The sequence below is a fragment of the Denticeps clupeoides genome, chromosome 15 (genome assembly GCF_900700375.1).
Source record: "Denticeps clupeoides chromosome 15, fDenClu1.1, whole genome shotgun sequence".
Taxonomy (NCBI): Eukaryota; Metazoa; Chordata; class Actinopteri; order Clupeiformes; family Denticipitidae; genus Denticeps; species Denticeps clupeoides.
In genome coordinates, this window is record NC_041721.1 from 21209639 (window position 1) to 21234738 (window position 25100).

The 25100-nt window shown below is 44.3% G+C and overlaps 1 protein-coding gene across 4 annotated transcripts in view; it reads right to left on the bottom strand.

Moving 5' to 3' along the window:
• Positions 1-23552, bottom strand: part of tmeff2b (transmembrane protein with EGF-like and two follistatin-like domains 2b) — a 56270-nt gene extending 32718 nt beyond the window's left edge. The window contains exons 1-3 of one of the 4 annotated variants that reach the window (XM_028955542.1): positions 23141-23552; positions 15928-16037; positions 2211-2340 (exon numbers count right to left, since the gene is read on the bottom strand). In XM_028955542.1, the coding sequence (XP_028811375.1) occupies positions 2211-2340; positions 15928-16037; positions 23141-23285 (385 nt within the window). In that variant the 5' untranslated portion in view covers positions 23286-23552. The remainder of the gene's footprint in view (positions 1-2210; positions 2341-15927; positions 16038-23140) is intronic. The other 3 variants (XM_028955539.1, XM_028955541.1, XM_028955543.1) reach the window with 3 other exon arrangements.
• Positions 23553-25100: the final 1548 nt, after the last annotated feature.

The window sequence follows — 25100 nt, forward strand, 5'->3', positions numbered from 1 at the left end:
ATATATTTGAATAGTTTTTTTTTTCACCCAGTACTGAATGAGAACAGACAGAGCCCAGCAGAGAGACACTGTCCTCAGGCCAACTTCACCTTTGTCTCCTCCCTGGATTCTGCTGTCTTACCCAGATAATCCAGAGGACATGAAAAAATGATAGTCAAGGCAGAAAAGGAGGAAGAGCAGAGGAAACCAAAACCGGCTCTCCAGGAATGTCAGATGAAGCCAAAAATGGAGCAGAGAGGAAGAGGTTTTAAGATTTGGATTTGTATATCATAAATCCTGTCATAACACCAGAGTTGATTTGATTCATATGACTAATGGGGATCCTTCTCATTCCATCCATGTTTTACTATCACAGCATGAAAATATATATAATTAACTGAATCAAAACTAAATGATCACTTGTATAACTGTGTAAAAGTATAACTGTCAAAATAGCCATTTATAAAGTCACCAATAAAAGGTATTTAAAAAGCAGCAATACCAACAAGTGTGATAGTAATGAATTATTAAGAGATTTCTGGTGCTGCTGTATCATCACATATCAGCACTTGTGAACCACTTGAACCACACTTTTACTACAGCTTGAAAAATTTCATGAAGAAGAGCATAAATCGGCCCTAAAAAAATTAGCCCAACATATAATCCAACCCAACAAACCCGGCCTTCTTTAGGCACGCACTACAAGTGCTAGATTATGAGGGTCTAAACAGAATCGCCAGAGTCTAGCTTCCCTTTCACCTCCTCAGCATCCATTTTCTCATCTCCTGCATCACCTTACAATTAACATTTAATAAAACTAATTTACGACATGCAAAACACAATCACCGAAAACAAATTTAGAAGCAGCGAATCATACAGAAAGGATACGTACTATAGACCAGAAGTTCATGTTGGCTGATCGATCATTTATCGTGCAAACGATTAATCTCAGTTCAGTGTTGCCCACTTTGTGGCAGATTTTCTTGTCCTTGTGCCAGAGCTCATCTACTGGAGGGATTCCCTCATCTGGACTTTTGATCGATCATCATCATATGATTTATTGCGTTCGACATTCATCAGCCAATCACTGAGAGTCCATCAGATGGAGCCTTTTCCAATCCAATGTTGTTAACAGCCATCACCCACTGACTCTAACAGTGACTTTCACTGATCCAAAATTTCAAGTACCTCCACTGCTGCTGTAGAGGCACTGAACGTTGTTGGGATGTCGAACCCGTACATTTTATATATAAAATGTAACAATTCTGTTTAACAACCAATTGCATATTGATTGTAAAACAGCAAACGTTATTCTCATGTTTTAAAATGAGGTCTCCTAGTGAGAATGTACAGATGATTATGATTTACAGATAATGCTGATGTACAAGCACTACAGGATGAAGTACAGTTGCTGATGTACATTCTTTTCAACACCAGTTCATAATTACCATGGTGACAGTGTCCTCCAGGGGTGTTCATTACAACTTCAGCTTCCATGAGCCAGCAATCGTAACGCACATTAGAGGTAGCATCATGTCCCACCAACGTACATCACCATGGAGGAGCGACAGCTCAGCGCATTAGCGGTATTGGGGTCTGTTTGTTTTTAGGCTTGTCGTTTTTATCATGTCAGTGTGAAAATGATGTGTGAAATGCACCTCTCCAAAGGCATGACCCAGATAATAGCCTACCATCGTGGGTAGTGTGGGCAGCAGCAGTGTGTGTAGTACAGGTATGCAAAATAGAATCACAGGCCCCCACGCAAAATACCAAAATGTTCCTCCTGTCCATACAGACCTTGTTGTGTAAGTACTTTTTCACGGAAGAACATATTAGCTAATAAACGTCATATTTTGAAGGTGCACAGCCTCACACTTCCGAGTTTACATGGTGAGGGTTTCCTCGGGGTCCTCCGGTTACCTCCTGTCGTCCATCGGCATGTAAAGAAAGTATCTCTTCCATTTCTCTAATGTTTCCCGAGATATAAAATTGTACTTATTTCTGTTGTGGCCACTTCCTTAACCGCTAGGCCACAATGATTCTTGGACACGGCACCTGTTGAACAGCCACTGCGCTTTTGAGATTTCATCGGCCAATAAAACGAAGATAGACAGTACAGAATAAATGTTGTGCAGAACATGCAGAAACCCAAATTTATCACATTCGCTTTGCTCGTGACTCAAGTAGGGTTCTGACGTCAACAGTAAAAAGGAGAGCCGGACAACACATACCCACAGGACAGGTCCCCTCCGATGCCACCTGCAGCTCTGCCTGCAGTTTACAGGCCTCCCGGCGTAGGAGACACTCGTTCTCATAACTCTCTCCATTGGAGCCGCACACCGGAACGTAGTCACTGCTGCACTGTGGAAGGCAGGGGAGAAGCAGGGCTCAGATTAGGAACAAAGAATCCAGAACTGCCAAAGCTGCAAATGAAAAGGAATTATGATGCAGAACTGAGCACAATATATAACAGGACATTACACATGTCTCATTACATTCGAAATGTGTCATCAGTGATCAGGGAAAATGGATCATCAGGAGACAGAACTGAAGCAGATACTCATTATGAGAAAATGATAAATGATGTTTTAAAGTAAACCCATGTAATGTAACAGCCAAAATGAAGGCATATCTGTCATGCCACAAACGCTCAACATGCATTTAATAATCATAAAACAAAAAGGCGCGATGGCCAAAACATGCAGACATCAAGGAACAGAAAAGCGGCATAAAATCAACATAAACAGGGAGAAAACCCACATGTGAAGGGTTCTAATAACCCGTGCCAAATGAGCAGGAGGTGGGGGTGATTAGAATCCACGTGCATGTGAAATATCACAATATTTCTATGAGTGAATCAGATTTTCCCAATGGTGTCATGAAATATGTGCAGATTACCTCAAGAACGTAATATCTGGAAACCATAAACCACATGTCCTAGTAGCGTCCCTCAGAGGTATTTTCCTTTACAATAGATCCACACCTGTGTTACCTGGCCATCCTGAGCATCAAGATGAACCCACAACACAAGAAGTCTGAATTCCAATTCGAAACGAACAGGCTTGTTCCTGTTATCTGTTTAATTGGTTTTCTTATCGCAGCGCCCTGTATCACATCTGGAGAACAGTAATTGGTGGAAGGCCAGAGCCAGTGGCTGGCACGGCAACGTGTCCGGCCTACAGATGTGAGTGGGCAGCTGGGCACTGCCAGTGTGCAGAGAGCAGAGGGGACAATGACACAGCTCTCACTGCAGCCTACACCCGTGGTTTCTTCAGCCCTAGCATCACTACAGCAAGCACCCCCTTCACACTCTGTTTCGTTGACAACAAAATTGTTGAAGATTTGTCAGCGTCCACAAAGAGAGAATTGACAGAGAGTTGCATGCCAGAAAAATTGTTTCTAAATACTAGTCCACACAAAATAAAATTCCAAAAGTGCCAGTTATAAGTAGCTAAATGACAGGGGAGGAGCTGAGAAGTTCACTCAAGGTTGAATGATGACCTGGTTGTAACAGGAAACATTCAGTGAATGTGATGAGCAAATTTCCCATTCACAGGCCGCTGTCCAACCAGGGACTATCAGGTAGTCCAGCAAGCCAAACATCTAAACATCTTTGCTCTGGCTTCTCCAAGTGGTCTGATGCTGGATTTTGAAAGGTACCAAGGGAAGATTACATTCAGGGATCAAGGACTGGGCATTGGACAGCAGTTTGGTTACATCTGTTTCCACAGGAAGTCACATGTTTTTACTTCACTACAGTTGATCTCATGGATGCATTGTTGGTAAAGGGCCTTCCAGTTGCATAAAGAGGTCCAACAAGTCCAGGTCAGAAGACAGGCAGTAACCAGACAGCGTAATTACAAGATGGATGGCGTGCTGTGTGACTGCATGCTAGGCTTACATTACAAGTCAAAATGTGGAAAAAGAGATGCACTGTAACACAAACTCACCTCACTAGTACAGAACGTTTGAAATCATTTGAATTAGTAACAGGTGAGATATGGTACAGACTTCACAACTGCATTATGTAACAGAAATGAATGTATGCTTTATCAGTTCTGATATGATACCAATAATGCTTGTATAAATATCGTCTGATTCCGAGTACCAATTCAAAGATCCATACCTCCATACTGTTTATTGTAAGCTCCCAAACTGAAGATCACTGAGCCACGTGTAATAAAGAGCGCACGTCAGCCTACGATTTAACAGATGCATGGATTTAAAGATCGCTGCTACCTGATGCAGGTATTTGAAATCCAATACATGTATGAGATTAGGGCATCCCTACCGACTTTATTAACATAAAAGGCAAATATTTTCAGTCCTGTTTCTGAGGGTTGCAAAAAAAGTGAACAAAAGTGATCATGTCAATGGAGTCTCTCACACACACACACACACACACACACACTGGCATCATTAGTTCTGAGCCGGGTTGAATTTTCCAGGGAAAACTGTGTGACCCATGAAAAAGAGGACAAAAGGAGAAGCACAGTCTATAACTCATTACCACCCAACCATTGAAGAAGACGAGAGAGGAGAGGTCATTCTTCCACACAGACCACATGGACAGATGGCAGTGGAACCAGACAAACAGAAAGCTGGGAGAAGCTGTATTTCCCTTTTATTCCTCTGTGATATAAAGTCACCTTGAGTTGACAAATGTGCTTATTAAAATTATGCCCAAAAAATGGGGGCATACGACCCTATTGTATTTGAGAAGGTTATCATTGGTGCAAAAACCACCCTACAAGGTACATACCTTGCTCATAAAAACACATTTCACTCCCCCACCCATTTTATATAACTTGGGTCCCAGGTTATTGGTTGAAGGGCATGTTTGTGGGGTTCACCGAGGGATATGGAGGTAGAATGGAGGAAATAGACACCGTGCTACTCCTGGCCATGTGACACATTGACAATCCTGCCAACAGGTTCTTCACATTTTAAACGTTGTTGAACATTGAAGATCACTGGTTGTCTGAAATGGTTTCAGGCCTACAAAAGCTACAGATAACGTTGTTTTCTACCTGAAAGTGAGAAACACAGCACAGCACACAATGAAACGTGTCCTCTGGTTTTAACCTATCACCCTTGGCAGCCATTAAAGGTGCCCAGAGAGCAGTGTGTGAGGGCGATACGGGATTCGAACCGGCAACCTTTACGTTATGGGGCCACTTCCTTACCTGCTAGGCCACCAGTGCCCCACCACCAAAAGCGTTTTTCTGTGATGTAGCCTACAGTCCTTCCATGAACCAGCAACTGTCTGACAGCCACCATACAGCTCATCTAAACCTTCCAACATCAAGCCACAAACCATACTGATATAAAAATGGAACCCACACATCAGTTGCAGTGTTTTGATCTGTGTGGAGATCTGCAGTAATCGGTGTGTTTTGTGCGTATGTTGGTTAAGTTGGTTAATATAGTTTGGGGTGAATTTCTGGATGCATTGGATCCATTGGGAGGTTGATATATAGGACCTGTCCCCTTTAAAGGACCATTTATATTTACAGGAGCTGTTCCCTGTGAAGAACTCCGGGTGGTAGTAGCCTAGTGGGTAACACCCTCGCCTATGAACCAGAAGACCCAGGTTCAAACCCCGCTTACTACCATCGTGTCCCTGAGCAGGACACGTAACCCTGAGTGTCTCCAGGGGGGGACTGTCCCTGTAACTATTGATTGTAAGTCGCTCTGGATAAGGACGTCTGGTAAATGCCGTAAATGTAAATGTAAGAAGAATAAGTCTGGACTAGCAGTTTATCTGCAGTTCCACCATCGGCCTGTTGAGGATGCTGCGTCTCTTTAATTACACCCAGTTTCAGTAGCACTTACAGTCTGGAGCCAAGCCCGGAGAAGGTGTGAGGCTTACACACAAACACACACACACACACACACACACACACACACACACACATCTGGCATGCAGAATCAATTACAAAACCAGCCAGTCATCACAGAAAAGCTCAAAAGTGTGTTATTGTCATGCTACATTCTAACAGGAAGCCGGGATGGGGAGTGTGCTGTTTGTGAGTAATGTGCAAACACACACACACACACACACACACACACACACACACACACACACATTTTTTACATCATCTGGTGCAATAACTATGTAAGACCTGAATTCTTAATGGCAGACTACCAATGTGTCGCCTTTAACTCGACCCTGAACCACCGGAAATCTGCGGCTGCGACCAGAAAAATGCCCACACCAACATTTGATACTCATAAACACAGCTGGGATATGAATATAAAAATAAATGTGGAAGAACGTACTGGTATTGTCTGTGGGCTTGTTCCTGTTATCTGTTTAATTGGTTTTCTTATCGCAGCGCCCTGTATCACATCTGGAGAACAGTAATTGGTGGAAGGCCAGAGCCAGTGGCTGGCACGGCAACGTGTCCGGCCTACAGATGTGAGTGGGCAGCTGGGCACTGCCAGTGTGCAGGGAGCAGAGGGGACAATGACACAGCTCTCACTGCAGCCTACACCCATGGTTTCTTCAGCCCTTGCATCACTACAGCAAGCACCCACTTAACACTCTGTGTGTGAGGGTGGAGTTCACCCGCACCCTCACACATCACCTGCCTTTTATTTAATGCCAGGACGCCAGTTGCAGCTCTGCCTGTGTCCTCTGTGTAGATATAACACGGAAACAAGATAACATTCATCTGAAGATATTCAAAGCAGCATTTTATAGAGATGCATATGAAAGCTGACATGCAGTCATAATGCAAAACTATACAACACACGGTAGGGTGCTTTCAAGGCATCTTCAGGTCCAACTCAAGAACTGTCTATTTGAGGGATATTCATTTGTGATTTTATAATTGGACTGACCCCCCAATCATATGTTTGAAATGAGAGATTAATGGATTTGTTTGACTTCTTAGGTAGTGAGAATGACCATAAATCCATTCATGTGTCATGTTTGAAGAGATTATTTGAAATGTCTAGAATCTGGAAGCATGTCAGGAAGAACATCTGCAAAGCTTTTGGTGATTGTCAGTCAAGATGATTTGAGAAAATTGAAACCTACTCAGAAAACCAAAGCCCCAGACCTTGCTTTTCCAGCAAATAAAGTTAAACGACTGAAACATGGCGAGGCAAATCATATCCCATCCCTTCCTGCTGGAGAGACATCAGCAAAGTTTAAAGGAAGTGAATAAAAGAAACAATGCACTGACAATCAGAGATAAAATGAAAAAGACCAACCTAGTGTTCAAGAACTGCAAGAAAGATGGCCAGCTCTGTTTCAACATGAGGAGGTAAAAATATGTATTATTTCTAAAAATCTAAATGAATAATCCTGAATTTACCATCGTTTTTATTATGGGATTTCAGTATGTAGTATTTTTTTAAAATGTCTTAGATGCCCTGATTTTTTTGTTGCTGGACCTGTAATCAGAAGGTTGCTGTCATGGCTGGCCACTGTTAGTGACTTATAGTAGTTTAAAGTAGTTCAGTATGTGTCCAATCATTTACTTTCTTCCCCAGAACACAAAAGAATAGATTTTGAAGACTGCTGTTAAGAGCCAGCCATTCACTTGCATTAATACTTGCAATAATAGTGAACGGTCAATGTGCTGTTCTGTTACCAACATTGATCAAAATTCTGCCGAGGACAGAAACTCATACAGGTTTGAAATGACAAGAGGGCATATAAATGATGAATTTTGAATGTGAAATACTCTTTTAAAAGGGGTGGGCTCACCCATTTTAAAAATGGTTGAGTAGATTAAATGTCTCTGATTGGCCATTGTGGTACTGTACAAATTTGATTTTTACGCTGAACACAAATGAAGATATTTGAATGAAAGTTAGCAACAGAAGGTCTACAGTGACCTCCATAATAGGATAATACAACTAAATAAATATTCAGATGAATACTCTCTGTTCTTGTATGTTTTTAGGCTGACCAGAGAGAGGAAGCGGACAGAGAATTAGAAAATAAATCCATGATAGTGCTGCTCTTACTCGTGCACTGGACATTTCCATGGCCGTTGATGGTGTGGAAGTACCTCTGTTGCATGTGCCTGTGCCATGATGTTTGGACTCATTTATGCTCTGAACTTAAAATATCATGAAGGACTCAAATATACTTTCAAGGCCTTTCAAAAAATAATCATGGACATAGAGAGTAAGCAGATGAGCCGAAGGGTGCAGAAGCTCTCTTCAAAGCTGCGGCAGTAATTCGTTTCTTTTGACCCAGCTACAATGTTCTGCTGATGTTAAATTTCTCAGATGTTGGACTGTGTAAAGCCTTTTATATGAGGTTAACTGAACCTCTGCTGACTAAACCTTATTTGTCTTATTTTGGTTAAATTCTTATGCTGTTTACTCATGCTTAAGCTATTCAAGTATTTAACTTTAATTTAAGTTGCTTCAGAGACATTTTATGACAATTATGAAAAGTTTCATTTTTGAGTAAACTATTCCATAAAGGTGAAAAGCCCCCCCCCCCATTCTGTCTTTATACCATTGGCTAATTTGGTATGAAATTCTGTACACATTCTAAGAAAAAATTGTATTATGACAATATATTGTGAAAGTGAAGTGAGAAACACTGCAGCACAGCACACGGTGCACACAACGAAATGTGTCCTCTGCATTTATCCCATCACCCTTGGTGAGCAGTGGGCAGCCATGACAGGAGCAGTGTGTGAGGACGGTGCTTTACTCAGTGCCACCTCGGCATTCGAACCAGCAACCTTCTGATTACAGGTCTGCTACCTTAACCACTAGACCACCACTGCCCAGTAATTTGTAGATGATTTGGTGGCACAAGCTAAATGCTGAGCATGTTCCATCGTAATTGTTTTGTAATTAAAATAAAGAAAGCCGATTTGTGCAGATTAAATGCTATAAAATCAGCTATTCTCTTGAGAGCAATAAAACCTGAATACAATGAAATGAACTTAAAGGGGGTACAACTGAAATATAATAATGTAACTCTAATGAATTTCTTTTTTGGCTCACCATATCATTGCATTAAAAATCTCTTATAGAGGAAAAGAATGCAGCGGGTGCAGGCTGTAATAACTGCACAGCATCGCTGCTCCTTCAGCTGAATTGTTTACTGTGTCATGGAAATGAGTCTGAATGAAATGTGCATTTGGGAGCGGATCCCTCATTTACTCGGAATAAGAAGCCTCTCAGCACAGCTCCAGATCCCACATGCAGCCCAGGTATTCAGCTCATTTTGAGGAGAATAGACAGGGAAATAGACACTGATAATGCAGCGGAATAAAGAGGCCGTTTCAGTAGAGGTGCTGAGAATGAGAATGTGGTGAAATGTGCGCGAGTAAAGGTACGCAGTGGAACACGAGCTGCAGATTTGGTAGAGATTTTTGGTTGGTGACCATGGCAACAGCACATGATAGATGGGGGCCACCCACAGTATCCTTCTCCTCTGACTGTGTGTACTTCACAGACTAATGACACAGACAAAAAAAGAAGCAAAGGAAAAGAAAGAAGGACAGAAGGACAGAAGCAGCACTATGGAAAAGAATGAGCATCCAGCATCCAACAGGCCATCAGGGGACCAAACTGGTGGCCTCTCTGCCAGCATGATGTCCCTTGACCTCCACAATCACAACACAGACTCTCACCAGCTGTATCTGCACAGCTCAGCCCCAGAAGGAGCATCAGAAGACCTGCTAATGGGCCACACAAATCCCCAAATTTGGTTCAGCAGTCAGAGTCATACCTTCACCCATTCATTGGCCACAATTATTTGACCTCTATAGACTCTGGTGCTCTAGCGAATCTAGTTCCAGAGCGAAATTCTTTTTTTTCATTTAAATTCTTCTGAATTCCATGTTTTCCATTCACAGACCTTAAATAAACATTGGGGAGACATAAATGTTGCGTATCCTCATGCGTATACTATCTAATGTACGTAGCTGAAATGACAATAAAGCGCACTTGACGTTTAACGTTAAACAGCAACATGCGTTAAACAGCATCGTTTGTTAAACAGCATTGAGCATCAACTTCCGTTGACCATTAAATGGTGAAAAACGTTAAACAGCGGTGAGCGTCAAACTGTAATAAACGTTAAACAGCGTTGAGCATCCAATGGCGATAAACGTTAAACAGCGTTGAGCATTAAACGGTGATAAACGTTAAACAGCGCCGAGCATCAAGCGGCGATAAACGTTAAACAGCGTTGAGCGTCAAATGCCGATAAACGTTAAAGAGCGGCGAGTATCAAACGGCGATAAACGTTAAACAGCGTTGAGCGTTAAACGTGATAAACGTTAAACAGCGGTGAGGATCAAACGGCGATAAACGTTAAACAGCGTTGAGCGTTAAACGTGATAAACGTTAAACAGCGGTGAGGATCAAACGGCGATAAACGTTAAACAGCGTTGAGCGTTAAACAGCGTTGAGCGTTAAACAGTGATGAGCGTTAAACATTGTTGAACGTTAAACGGTGATAAACATTAAACAGCGGCGAGCGTTAAACGTGATAAACGTTAAACAGCGGTGAGGATCAAACGGCGATAAACTTTAAACAGCGTTGAGCGTTAAACAGTGATGAGCGTTAAACATTGTTGAACGTTAAACGGTGATAAACGTTAAACAGCGGCGAGCGTTAAACGTGATAAACGTTAAACAGCGGCGAGCGTTAAACGTGATAAATGTTAAACAGCGGTGAGGATCAAACGGCGATAAACGTTAAACAGCGTTGAGCGTTAAACGTGATAAACGTTAAACAGCGGTGAGGATCAAACAGCGATAAACGTTAAACAGCGTTGAGCGTTAAACAGTGATGAGCGTTAAACAGTGTTGAACGTTAAACGGTGATAAACGTTAAACGGCGATAAACGTTAAACAGCGGTGAGCATCAAACGGCGATAAACGTTAAACAGCGTTGAGCGTTAAATAGTGATAAGCGTTAAACAGCAGTGAAGGTCAAACGGCAATAAACGTTAAACAGCGGCGAGCATCAAACGTTAAACGGCAATAAACGTTAAACAGCGGCGAGCGTCAAACAGCAATAAACGTTAAACAGCGGCGAGCATCAAATGGCGATAAACGTTAAACAGCGGTGAGGATCAAACGCCGATAAACGTTAAACAGCAGTGAGGATCAAACGGCGATAAACGTTAAACAGCGGTGAACGTTAAAAGGTGATGAATGTTAAACAGTGTCATGTGAGAACCAATCGGGTAAGTGGTCCAAATTGCCACTGACAGCGTCTTCGCCATTGAACTGGTGTGTGTGAATGTTCCGCCTCAACAGAAAGTTAGCTGAAGTGGCCAGAAATGTGAATTATACACAATTCTGCATTTTATTGTGAATTCTGTTTTATTTGCTGGATTCTGTGATTCCGTCCACGTTCTCCAAATTGCAGAAAATACATGCCAAATACAGCAGTGTCAGTATGCCCCTCTTGACCCATTAAGCACAGTGACAGTCTAGCCGCGGGCCATCGTTATGAGGCAAAGGGACATGTGACACTATCATAAGGGTGTTGCTTAGTGATTTTCTGGCGGTGGTAAAAAACTTTTAGTTAAAATGTAGTGCCATTAGTGGCTGTGGTGGCCACACGGTTAGGGCCCTACGGTTAGGAGTTTGGCCTGAACGTTCGAAATGAATGCCCTCTGAATGACAAATGCGTTATTTCTGCGTTTGATTGGCATTTCACTGGTGCTCGCATTACACTGTGTAACCATTGATGCTGTTTAATGCTCACTGCTGTTTAATGTTTATCATTAACGCTCAACGCTGTTTGATGATCAACGCTGTTTAACGCTTGTCGCTGTCTTACGTTTAACATCAAATGAGCATTATTGTCATTTCAGCTACGTACAGATAGTACATAATGAAATGAAAGATGTTCCTCTGAATCTGGTGTTATATATATAACATTGAAACAAGGTTGCAGACATAAAATGCAAGTGTGCAACATTAACAAACTAGGCTACATGAAGTACAAAAACATGGGACAGCGTAACATTTAAAGCGAACAAAACATGCAGACAATAAAGACGACAGACAGCAGTAAAAACCAGTGAAATTAGTAAGGAATGTGCAGAGTAAAAAAAGAGCAAATGTTGCTGTAGTAGAAATGTAATAGAGATATGTTCTGCACATAAAGTGTGTGATTGTCAGTCCAAAGTGGAAAGTCCTTGAGTGTTCAAGTGTCTGATGGTCTGTGGGATGAAGCTGTTGCAGAGTCTGGCAGTGAGGGACTGAATGCTTCAGTACCTTTTTCTGGATGTTAAGAGGGTGATGAGAGCATGTGAGGGGTGTGTAGAGTCCTTCACAATGCTGGTGGCTTTCCTGATGATACAGCATGTGTTGTAAATGTCCATTTAAGAGAGACTCAGATGATCTTTTCAGCTGTCTGAAATATCCTCTGTAGGGTCTTGTGGTCCGATACGGTGCAGTTCCCAAACCAAACAGTGATGCAGCTGGTCAGAATGCTCTCAATGGTCCCTCTGTAGAAGGTGGTGTGGGCTTTCCTAAGCCCTGCAAAAAGGAGTTGAGAGCCCAGGAGAGGTTCTCCTCTAGATGTAACCTAGGAACTTTGTGTTCTTGATGATATCTACACAAGAGCCATTGATGTTCAGTGGAGAGTGGTCCCTCCATTCTTATCTGAAGTTAACAATCATCTCATTCGTGTTGTCCACGTTCCTAAATAGATTGTTGACTTTACACCATTCAGTCGTAGCACCTCCTCTCTGTATGCTGACATATCATTCTTGCTGATGAGGCCATCATCATCATCAGTGCATTTGCTGATATAGCTGTTGACTGATATTGTGAACTGCTCCAGGTTCGTGGTGTTGTTGACATTGGTTGCAGCCTCTTTGAACATCTGTCAGTCAGTGCATTGAAAACAGTACTGAAGAGCAGAAATGGCTCCTCCTGGCCAGTGTCAGGATCCGGTCTGAAATGGGGGTTACTCCGGTCCGGATCAGGATCAGGATCCGGACCGGAGTTTCATTGTTGTCATGTGAAATGTTCCCTAATCGTTCTCACCTGTGTTAATTGTATAAAGCTGCCCTGTTCGTTTCTGTCCGCTGTCAGGTCTTTGAAGTTATGTTCCGTGTTCACCAGTGTCTACGTCTCGGATGTCTCCCCTGTCTTGTGCTTCACCATTAAAACCCCTGTTTCGTGATGTCAGGTGAAAGCGTCCTTCATTCCACGTCTTCTCGTCACTCTTCGTCATCCTCTCCGTTCACCCGCCGCATCATGCCCGCATGGACGTGACAGCCAGGTTCTAACCTGCTTCAGAACCAGTTGATGAGATGGAGGCTCCGCCTTTTATGGGCTGGTCATGTTTGTGTAAATGACACAAAGTCCACATGTTGATGGAAATTAGGGACATCTGACTCGAGATTTCCGTGGCTGAAATCTCCGGTGACAAACTGTCCGTCATGGTGTACATTCTGCAGATCGCTAATAGCTCCGTACGGCACGCAGAGCGCTTCCTTCGCGTTAACGCTGGGTGGAATGTACACTGATAATAAAAACCGAGGTGAATTCCCGCGGTAAATCTCACAGTCACAAACTCCACCAGCGATGCACCAGTAGCTAGAGACCAGCGCAGTTCTGGCACCATTCCGTGTTGATGTAGACACATAAGCCACCACCACGAACCTTCACGCATAGCACTGCACCTCTGTCGGCACGAAACGGAGTAAGCCCGTCTAGCTGAATGGCGGCATCCACAATTCGGTCCCTGAGGCAACGCAACAGTCTCTAGATGATTGGAAGGGGAGGTCGCTGAAGTATAATGTAGTGCAGGGAACAGATGTTGGATCGTAGGTCGGATGGGAGGGGCGGCCGGCTAGTAGTAGCCGAGCACAGACCCCGCCCGTTTCCCACGCTCGTGTTTTCTCTTGGACCGTTTGCATTCACACCTCTAATGTGCATGACAAGGAGAAGTAACCTTCCTCATAGAGAGCGCGAATGGTAAATGCCCCACAGGACACACCCCCCTCCCACTGTACCACGTTAATGGCGGAAGTCAGGTCCGAGGGTATAGGTAACTGAGCGGTTCTTGCATATGGAAACATGTTAGCTTGGATGAATACACACGAAATCTAACTTCTTAAAGTGTGAATGGTGCCCCCAGAAATGCTTGAGGAAGCAGGAGTGGAGTCCAACTTCATATCTGACCATAACAAGGATGGTATGCCAACGAACGCAAATGCCGCCAGACAGGGACTGAGAAGGATTTATTGATAAAGTAAAGATGAAGTGAAAGTGAAGTGATTGTCATTGTGACACACAGCACAGCACACGGTGACACGGTGAAATGTGTCCTCTGCTTTTAACCATCACCCTTGGCGCCATTCAGCATTAATTTACATTTTATATTTAGCAGATGCTCTTATCCACAGCATCTTACTATCAGAGGTAACAGGGACAGTCCCTGCCCGAGTCTGAAGTTATGTCCTTATCTTCACAAGGTGTAGCATACGCTTCGCTTGATGGGTTACACAAGTGCATTCTAGCACATTGTGCATTTGGCTGCATTATCAGGATGTTTACTAGCGAACGTCTGCTCTATCCGCAATGGTGTTCAGAGAACGTGGACAGGGAATATGGCTGTGTAACTCACAGGTGACCCACTACATGTGTCAGAATGCACCAGGGTGTCAGGATTGACTGCAGCTGTGCTCAACACCGGTGGCCAATCCTGACGGCACATAAATGCTGGATATTTCCGCCCCTTCCAGGTCTCCGGCATTTTCGTGAACTTCATTTGGCAAGAGTGTGTATGTTTGTAATTTGAGTTCTGGCAATTGCCACATGCCTACGGGTTAGTTTGTGTTCTTTATTTAAGTTAAATCGTTTTCGGCCACCGCGCCAGTCTTTATTTGTGTTTACTGTTTGTTTAATAAAAAACCCTTCCCAGCATGTCAAACCCCTGCGCTTCCTTCCCCCGTAAGTACGTAGTCGTGACACAGGGGATGGATTACGAGTCGGAAAATGCTGCTATTATCGGTATTTACATATATCCAGTCCCTGTACATTATATAAATCAAATACTTATACTAGGATGAAGACAAGTGCAACTAAATCATGCATGAAAATGTTACTGTTAGTTCTTCATCTCCAAAGGTAGGACTCAAGACAGACTTGATGATACAGTAACTCACAATTGCCTACAAAATGGCATTATGGGACGGTTGCTAGATAGCATAATAAATCTAGAGACGCCACTCATATTTGTCAAAAGTGTGTCTTACACCTGAGCCTCGTTGTCTCCAATCCACCAAGTAACTGAAGCCGCCGCTTTTTCTCAGAGCTCTAGAAACCATCTTCTCACTGAGTGTGTGGGGGTTTATTTCTAATCATACTGAAGACTATGCTAAGGGCCGGTGGTGGCCTAGCGGTTAAGGAAGCGTTGCTGGTTCGAATCCCAATCTGCCAAGGTGCCACTGAGGTGCCACTGAGGTGCCACTGAGTACTGAGCACCGTCCCCACACACTGCTCCCTGGGCGCCTGTCATGGTGCTCACTGCTCACTCAGGGTGATGGTTAAATACAGAGGACACATTTAGTTATGTGTGCTGTGCTAATCACTTTTACTTTAAAGTATGTTGGGCCCAACTAATCGAAAATGGCCAAAAAACTCCTCAGGATGAAAATGTGTGTGTGTACATGCAGTTGAATTAAGGGCAGAAATTAAGACTGCATGACCATCTTACTGCACAAGGGGTCTTTGTGTGCAGCAGACGTAAGCAAGAGATGAGCACACACATCAAAGAGGATGGTGTGCAGGGACACACATACACACACACGCACGCACACACACACACTGGTAATACTATTTGTCTCAGCTCCCCCACATGAACACAACAACCAGATAAAGAGACATGCAGCAGTTAATGTGATTCTTCTGTAGAACACTTAAAATCTGGCCACACTGCATTCCTCCCGTAGCTGACGAGGGACGAAGACGCGAGACTCTTACTTTGAAGTTGCAGATGCACGTCACTGTGTCGCCGATTCGCAAACACTCGCCGTCAAATTTGCACGTGTTTGTGTCGCAGAGGAAGAGGTCTGTGTCTTGTTCTTCAAAACCTAACACAAACACACATACACAGACACACATTTCATTATTATAAATATCAAAATCTACACTATCACAGCACAATACATCAGAAAATATGCTAATGTCATGTAATACAGTGTATAACAAGCATCCCAGTAGTGAATAAAGTGAATTTACCTGAATACTTCCACAGCGCTCTACAGCAACTTTGAACTGAGACTCATTAGCACTCATTAGAACTCATTGGTGGCTGTGCTGACAGCTCCATTAACACACATTTTCACCCCGATTCTCACAGTCGCCGAGCGCGGATCAAGCGGGGCGACTACTTTAATACCAAAACAGGAATATCTGCGGTAGTCTGTAAATATGAATTGATCCAGTAGTATTTGTGATGACCCAAAATGTGCCTTTCTGGTTCTCATCCCATGAAATGCATTTCAAAACGATTCATATTGTAGTCCCCAGATGCATTATGTCTGAGGGGATTATGGGGGACATTTTATGACAGAACCGTTTCTGTTTATCTCACACATACAGGAAAGATGCCGTTTTACTGCCTCACTGTACACTAACCCACCAGTTCACAAAAAGTGACCTTCGATTTAAAAAGAAAACCAGCAACCAGCAGTTCAAGTAGATTCTCATTCCAGACCATAATGAGTCAGAAGTGTTTATTCACAGTTCACAAATCCAAGTCGATTCAGCCACAGAGCCGGCAGAAGACCTCAGTTCAGTCTAAATAAATGATCATTGGTTTTAAATGACAGGGCAGGTTCTGGCCACTACGGCTTCCCCATCACCAGGCCATGAGAAGTGGGACATTTTTAGCCCCATCAGTCTGTAATTGGTCTATAAGAAAGTATTTGTTCAGGATAATTGGGACCTGACGGTGACAGGACAGCCAGGGGTTGCATGACCTTGAAACCCACCTGATAAAGTGGCTCATTATGATCAGGAGTCTGCAGAAGTGTCCTGATGCAGCTTCCTGGTGGCCTTAACATGCCATCTAAGTCTCATTACTCCATAAGATCCACTATAAGAGTTCCAATGCAGTGCAGTTTCAAATTTTGCTAGATACGATCCATTTCTGGACTGAGCCAACAGAAATTATATTAATAATCAAACCATTTAGCATTTAAATTGTACATTTTTTCATTTCGTCTGGCATCATGGAGATAAAATTACAAACGAACGTTTACCAACACAGTGCTGGCCGTCTCCATTTCATTAAAAAAAGCAAAAATGCAGTCATTGTACTGGAACACATGAGAAAGACCGAGCCAGCTGGGGGGTTACAGTGTGTGTGTATCTATGTGTGTGTGTGAAAGTCTTCACACACTGATGAGTCCAACAGCGTGATCAATACACACTACAGCACAACAACTGTGTCTGTAGTCATCAGTGTCACGACAGGGGACACACACACACACACACACACACACACACACACACACAGTCTGTGGTGCAGAGCGCAGTTTCATTCCATTTAACTTTCTTTAGTCTCAACAGTCACTTTAAAACGACTGCTCTTTATTCTACAACACAGGGGTGCAGGTGCACACTGCTGGTCATTTAGTCTTTTTTTTCATGAGTTTGGCTGGAAATAATTACTACATTATTAAGAAACAGTCACTGACGATTAAACCAATATTTGCTCTTCCTAGTGTGAATTTGTACAGACATAAACATAAAATGTAAATACCGGAACATGGAGCCGGAGCCTGGACCGGGTCACGACGGGCACTCATGCACAACATCAAGACAGCAAGATACCGGACCGGAACATGGAGCCAGAGTCTGGACCGGGTCACGACTGCACTCATGCACAACATCGAGACAGCAAGATACCGGACCGGAACATGATGCCGGAGCCTGGACCGGGTCACGACGTGCACTCATGCACAACATCGAGACAGCAAGATACCGGACCGGAACATGGAGCCGGAGCCTGGACCGGGTCACGACTGCACTCATGCACAACATCGAGACAGCAAGATACTGGACCGGAACATGGAGCCGGAGGCTGGACCGGGTCACGACGTGCACTCATGCACAACATCGAGACAGCAAGATACCGGACCGGAACATGGAGCCGGAGCCTGGACCGGGTCACGACTGCACTCATGCACAACATCGAGACAGCAAGATACCGGACCGGAACATGGAACCGGAGCCTGGACCGAGTCACAACGTGCACTCATGCACAACATCGAGACAGCAAGATACCGGACCGGAACATGGAGCCGGAGCCTGGACCGAGTCACAACGTGCACTCATGCACAACATGGAGACAGCAAGATACCGGACCGGAACATGGAGCCGGAGCCTGGACCGAGTCACAACGTGCACTCATGCACAACATCACGACAGCAAGATACCGGACCGGAACATGGAGCCGGAGCCTGGACCGAGTCACAACGTGCACTCATGCACAACATCGAGACAGCAAGATACCGGACCGGAACATGGAGCCGGAGCCTGGACCGGGTCACAACGTGCACTCATGCACAACATCGAGACAGCAAGATACCTCCAGTACTGCTCGCCTGGTCCCTCCATTTCTGAAGGTAAAAGGAAAACATTCATCTAGACTCTTCTCCATCTTGGCCCCTCGGTGGTGGAATGAACTTCCCCTCGAGGTCAGAACAGCTCAGTCACTGAGCACCTTCAAACAACACCTCAAGACCTTCCTCTTTAAAGAATATTTAGATTAAATTGTCATTTTCTTGTTGTCGAATTTTGTGTACAGAATCTACAACAGAGTGAATAAAAAGATGTATTCATAGTTGGGGTCCTAGTGAACCGGAATTGATCTCTTCATCGATGGTAACTTGAAAGCACGTTGTAAGTCGCTCTGGATAAAGGCGTCTGCCAAATGCCATAAATGTAAATGTAAATACCGGAACATGGAGCCGGAGCCTGGACCGGGTCACGACGGGCACTCATGCACAACATCAAGACAGCAAGATACCGGACCGGAACATGGAGCCAGAGTCTGGACCGGGTCACGACTGCACTCATGCACAACATCGAGACAGCAAGATACCGGACCGGAACATGGAGCCGGAGTCTGGACCGGGTCACGACTGCACTCATGCACAACATCGAGACAGACAAGGCCTCAGTGAACACAGAACACACTAGAAATGAAGACTGATGGCTGCTGATAATGAGCTGTCATTAACAGCCATATACTTTTTACAACATGTGTCTGGATCAATTTTGATCAGTTGGCCAAAACAAATTTAGAAAAAGAGAAAAAACGTATGAAGAACGTACGTATTCATACGTAGAATCCCACACCAGTACCACTTCGCTGGTTTGTACGCTGTTTGGTGTGTGTGTGTGTATCATTTCCCAGAAGCTATATTCTCCCCTCCAGCCCTCATCTATCCATGCTGGTTAAACGGCACTCAGCCGGAGGAGCAGGTGCCTGTTCTAATGGGGCAGCTCTTTAATATTTCAGCACCTCGGTTACAGGAGGTGATATTCAAATTTGACAACATGGGCATCCTGCTGCTTCACGGGGAACTGGCCCACATCTCAATATCTAATATCATCTAATATCCTATATACAGAAAATACAAAGATCACAGAAATAATGTGAAGATGCAATGCTGTAGATGTATAGCAGTGTGGTGGTGAGGGGGCTGGTCCTGGTCTGTGTCCAGGTTGTGAGGGATCTGTGATGAACTTCTAAAGAGTGACAGGTCGTGGATGGAGGACAGGGGGACACTGATGATATTTTCTGCTGTTCGCACAGTCCATTGCAGTCTGTCCCTGTCCTGTTTGGTGGCTGTGATGGAGGAGCACTGGATGGGGTACCTACATGGGAATGAGCTGACTTTCATTCTCATGCTCAAAGACCCCAATTTTTTCACTTGTTTAGTTGCAACTGAAAATGACTATATGACCCAATAATATAATTACTGCTTGTCTTTTTGTAACATTAACGTTGATTCCGCCTCCATCCTGACATACAGCACCAGGCATGTGATCTGTTATGGTGGAAAAAAGTTGCAGTTGCAGTTCTGCAATATGCCATCTCATGTCAACCTAATTTAATTGAAGTGTTAAATGTTCTATTCACAATTTGAATTTGTGCAATTTGAGTTGAGTGGCGAGTCAGCAGAACAGCTCCAGCATTATACCATAACAGGAAAATGTTACACAGTTATATCGAATATGTTATAGAGTTATTTATATAAATTTGATGGCGTGATGAAGTAAAACCCATTAAATAATGATGATTACATAGGGGCAGTGGTGGACTAAACTTTTTTTTGTGATTCTGAAGACACACTTTTCATAATTAATCTTCTGATAAAAAGTGTCTTAAACAATAGAGCAGCAAGCGCCAGTCGAAATGGGAAGTCCTGAACCCCTTCTTTATCGCTTTAAATGAAGTCCCCTTGATATCTTTGACTGTATACGTGTCCACATTATGGACAGCAGGGCGTGTAGGAGTAAAGACAGGCTGTATGTGTTTGGTGGGGGGGGTCACTGCTGGAGTTGAAGCGCTTGGAGCTGCCCTCTGCCCTCCGGCCACCACTCACGCTGCGCCAATGTCAGGCCAATCAGGCACAGGACAAAGGTAGCAATCCACACGCCGCCGGACACTTTAACACCGAGTTGTCCATAACAGATGGAACAGGAAGAATAGCAGCGCCATTACTGGTGAATTTATATTCCACATTAATCTACAGAACAGGAAGATGGCAGGGAGGGGAAACGCTCACTGAAGGATGAGGCTCCATGTGATTCTATGAGAAGAGAGATGGTCTCCTTGGAAAGGTTAACCGCAACCGAGAGCCGCGCCTTCTGCTGCACCTGTAGGAGCAGGATGGTCCAACACAAGGGACATCAGCTCCGTCTCAGCACCATACGCACCTCAGCAATTGTCCCCAAGAGTCTGTGTGGAGTGGTGCTAACAAGCCCTCGACCAGGGTTCACCTCCAACATTCATGAGCTGGAAGCTGAGTGATAAAGTGGAATCATAGTAGAAGTATCAGCATGCTAATATTATAAGTGAAAGTTAAGTGATTGTCATTGTGAAACAGTGCAGCACAGCACACGGTGACACAACAAAATATGTCCTCTGTATTTAACCATCGACCTGAGTGAGCATTGGGCACCATGACAGGCGCCCGGGGAGCAGGGTGTGGGGACGGTGCTTTGCTCAGTGGCACCTCGGTGGATCGGGATTCGAACCGGCAACCTTCTGATTATGGGGCCACTTCCTTAACCACTAGACCACCGCTGCCCCAGGATAAGGATATTTGTCTTATCCAATCAAAGTGAGTAACTGCAATTTCAGTGCTGTGAGTTGTATTTCTGAAGTCCCATCTGTGACACCTTCACTAGCTCCCCATCACCATGACTGAAGGATAATCTACTGGTTGGCCTTGTGGTGCAGACATGTTCTGATGTCCAGAGTATGGAAGGAAATGGATGGACGCTGCACTACACCTGGGCGTGAAGGAGCTTTAAAGCGTCCAGAATGGGGAATTTGTCTGTGTCAGAGATGTCAAGTTTGTCTATTAAAGATCATTATAGCTCATTTTCTGGCTGACAGAAGGAACACACTGAGCGCTCAGAGAAGGCGATGGAGATATAATATAAAAAGATTCCAATTAAAGCATAGCCATGAGTGGAGGCGGGGCATTACTTCCAAATTTACCATAATCCCATTATCTTCCACTGTAACTAACTGTTCTATCTGGATCCTTCTCTTCTGTAAGTGTGTGTGTGTGTGTTTCACTAAATACACACATATACACATATGATTTTGCCATTATTGAATCTAAAATATGGATGCTTGTATTTTTGGTTTAATTCAAACATGATCGTGCCTCATGGTTAATTTAATTTACCTTTATAGTCATAGCTATGTGAGCGTGTGTGAGCGTGTGTGAGCGTGCGTGTGTGTGTGTGTGTGTGTGTTTGTGTGTATATCCCTCGACATCTTCTGACTTGGATGGACAATGGAAATGAAAATTTGTTAAATAAATTAGAACATCTGCACATTGTGAATTTTTAAAGGCTCAACTTCCGTCCCCAGTTCTTGGACAGCGGTGTCACCGCCTGTTTCTCTGTCACTTCACTGGCAGCCTGTTGACGAACACAACACCTAAAGGAGATTGGGCTTCTCACCGAGCCATGCTGATGATGGAACCGTCTCTGGCCAAGGTGAAAGTGAATCTGATCTTGGCAAAATGGAGGTGAGGAGCGGAGCAGATCATATTTCTACTTATTTATACTCCCAGAACCGTCCCACCTGTCAGTCGCCACCAAGGTACGGTTACAGCGGCCTAAAGCAGGGCCCAAAGCAGCAAACACAAGAAAAAATCCTGCGATCCTGCTGCTGTGTTCAGCCACTCAGTATGTGTGTGTGTGTGTGTGTGTGAGTGAGAGTGTTTATCACCTGCAGCCAGCGCTGCACCCATCCCAGTGGCTTTAAGAGAGCGGAATGAAAAAGGGGACAGGGGACAACCTTTCAACTTGGTTTGGAACCATCAGCAGATACAGATGTAGCACCAAACTAAAGGTCTAATGTAGGCGAGAAGATGAGAAGAAATGAATAAAGTCCACAGTTACCGAGAAGATGAGAAGATATGAATAAGGTCCACAGTTACCGAGAAGATGAGGAGATATGAACAAGGTCCACAGTTACCGAGAAGATGAGGAGATATGAACAAGGTCCACAGTTACCGAGAAGATGAGGAGATATGAACAAGGTCCACAGTTACCGAGAAGATGAGGAGATATGAATAAGGTCCACAGTTACCGAGAAGATGGGGAGATATGAACAAGGTCCACAGTTACCGAGAAGATGGGGAGATATGAACAAGGTCCACAGTTACCGAGAAGATGGGGAGATATGAACAAGGTCCACAGTTACCGAGAAGATGAGGAGATATGAATAAGGTCCACAGTTACCGAGAAGATGAGGAGATATGAATAAGGTCCACAGTTACCGAGAAGATGAGGAGATATGAAAAAGGTCCACAGTTACCGAGAAGATGAGGAGATATGAATAAGGTCCACAGTTACCGAGAAGATGAGGAGATATGAAAAAGGTCCACAGTTACCGAGAAGATGAGGAGATATGAATAAGGTCCACAGTTACCGGAGCAGTTCCAGCCGGTGGGGGTCTGGCAGTCGCTCAGGGAGGACGGGAAGGCGCAGACCGGCAGCAGGCTGAAGAGGAAGAGGGTCGCGGTCACCGCGTCCATGTCGCTCGGAGACTTCAGCTGCGGACGGAACCGCGCCATCCCCCGGGCGCTCCGGCCGCGGAGCCCATGGGTGCGGAGCAGGAAGCCCGGTGTAGATCCAGTGCGTAAAACCGCGCCGTGTGCGCCGTGCGCGCCGCCTCCTGAACAAGCGGGGAGGTGGCGCTGCGCTGCGCAGCGCTGCGTGGAGGAGGAGGAGGAGGAGGAGGAGGTGGGATCAGAAGGACCCGACCAACCAGAAGACTCCGTCCTTCTTCCTCTTTCTCACGGAGTTCATCTGCTTTAGTGTTTGGGTCGCTTGTCGCACTTTTTCAGCCTTTGTCGGGTACTGTCATTTACTGTCCTGCTTGTGCTGATGTTCATGTCTGACTCGGGTGGTGACACCTGTGGGTGTCAGAGGTCCAGTAATGCAGAGAGCCATCCTGGACCAGCCCACAGTCTCCATGCATGTCTCAGCAGCTGTTTTATACATGCAGGACACTTCTTCTGGAAATCTGTGCAGCATCTAACCTCCCTAAACCACACAAAGATCAGACATCTTATATAAAGCTCACAGTGTCCACCAGAATCAGGGAAATATTACCAACCTCATAAACTCATCCTCCTTCATATACAGTGTTGGGGAGTAACGGAATACATGTAACGGCGTTACCTGTTTAGAATAAAAAATATGAGTAACTGTATTTCGTTACAGTTACTGTTTAAATGAGTGATAATCAGATTTCATATGATTTCATTCACTATTACACCATGATCTTTATACTCTTATAGTGCATATGGACTGAGTGTGTGTAAGGTGACACACCATCACCCGGTTTAACCTCGCCACTTGGAACGGAGACGGTTGTAATTGACCGCTTTCCGCCGCGAGGAAGGTGCGGTCCTCATGAAAGTCATTTTTCTTGTGCAAGGCTACTTTTTATTTTAACTAAGTGATGGAATATGTTGGTGACCATAACAGTAAAAAGCATGACAATATATTTAGTAATCCAAAGTATTCAGAATACATTACTTACATTGAGTAACTTAACGGAATACGTTACAAACTACATTTTGGGGCATGTATTCTGTAATCTGTAACGGAATACATTTTAAAAGTAACCTTCCCAACACTGTTCATATATGAAATTCAGTTTTCTTTTTTTTATTTGAGGGACTCTGCATTGCGCCCCTGCGCCATGTTCCCTTGTCCTGCATGTTCTGTTATGGAGGAGCGTGTTGGAGGTTTGGTTTTACAGCTTGTGGACTGGTTGTCAGGGTCAGAATTCAGTGGTGGATGTCAGAGGTGTGCTTGTTAATATGACTCCGTATTTAAACCCATCTGATGTTACCTGGACATATAGAGACATGATGGCACAATAGAGGCAGTGGTGGCCTGGCGGTTAAGGAAGCGGCTCCGTAATCAGAAGGTTGCTGGTTCGAATCCCGATCCGCCAAGGTGCCACTGAGGTGCCACTAGGCAAAGCACCGTCCCCACACACTGCTCCCCGGGCACCTGTCATGGCTGGCCACTGCTCACTCAGGGTGATGGGTTAAATGCAGAGGACACATTTCACTGTGTGCACCGTGTGTTGTGCTGCTTTGTATCACAAGTGACAATCACTTCACTTTCACTTTATAAAGGTTACAATAATGAACAGTTTCTGGTTTATTAACACAGGTATGTTACTATTGCAGTTACATGTAAATGGTGTATGTAAAAAAGACCCAAACAAATTCCACAACTTGTACAATAACACTTACGCACATCCTTGCACATTGTTGTTGTTTTGTTGTTGTTTTTTTTTCTACTCTGTACTTGAGAGACCCCATCTACCAGAATCAAATTCCTTGTATGTGCTTGCACTTACTTGGCCA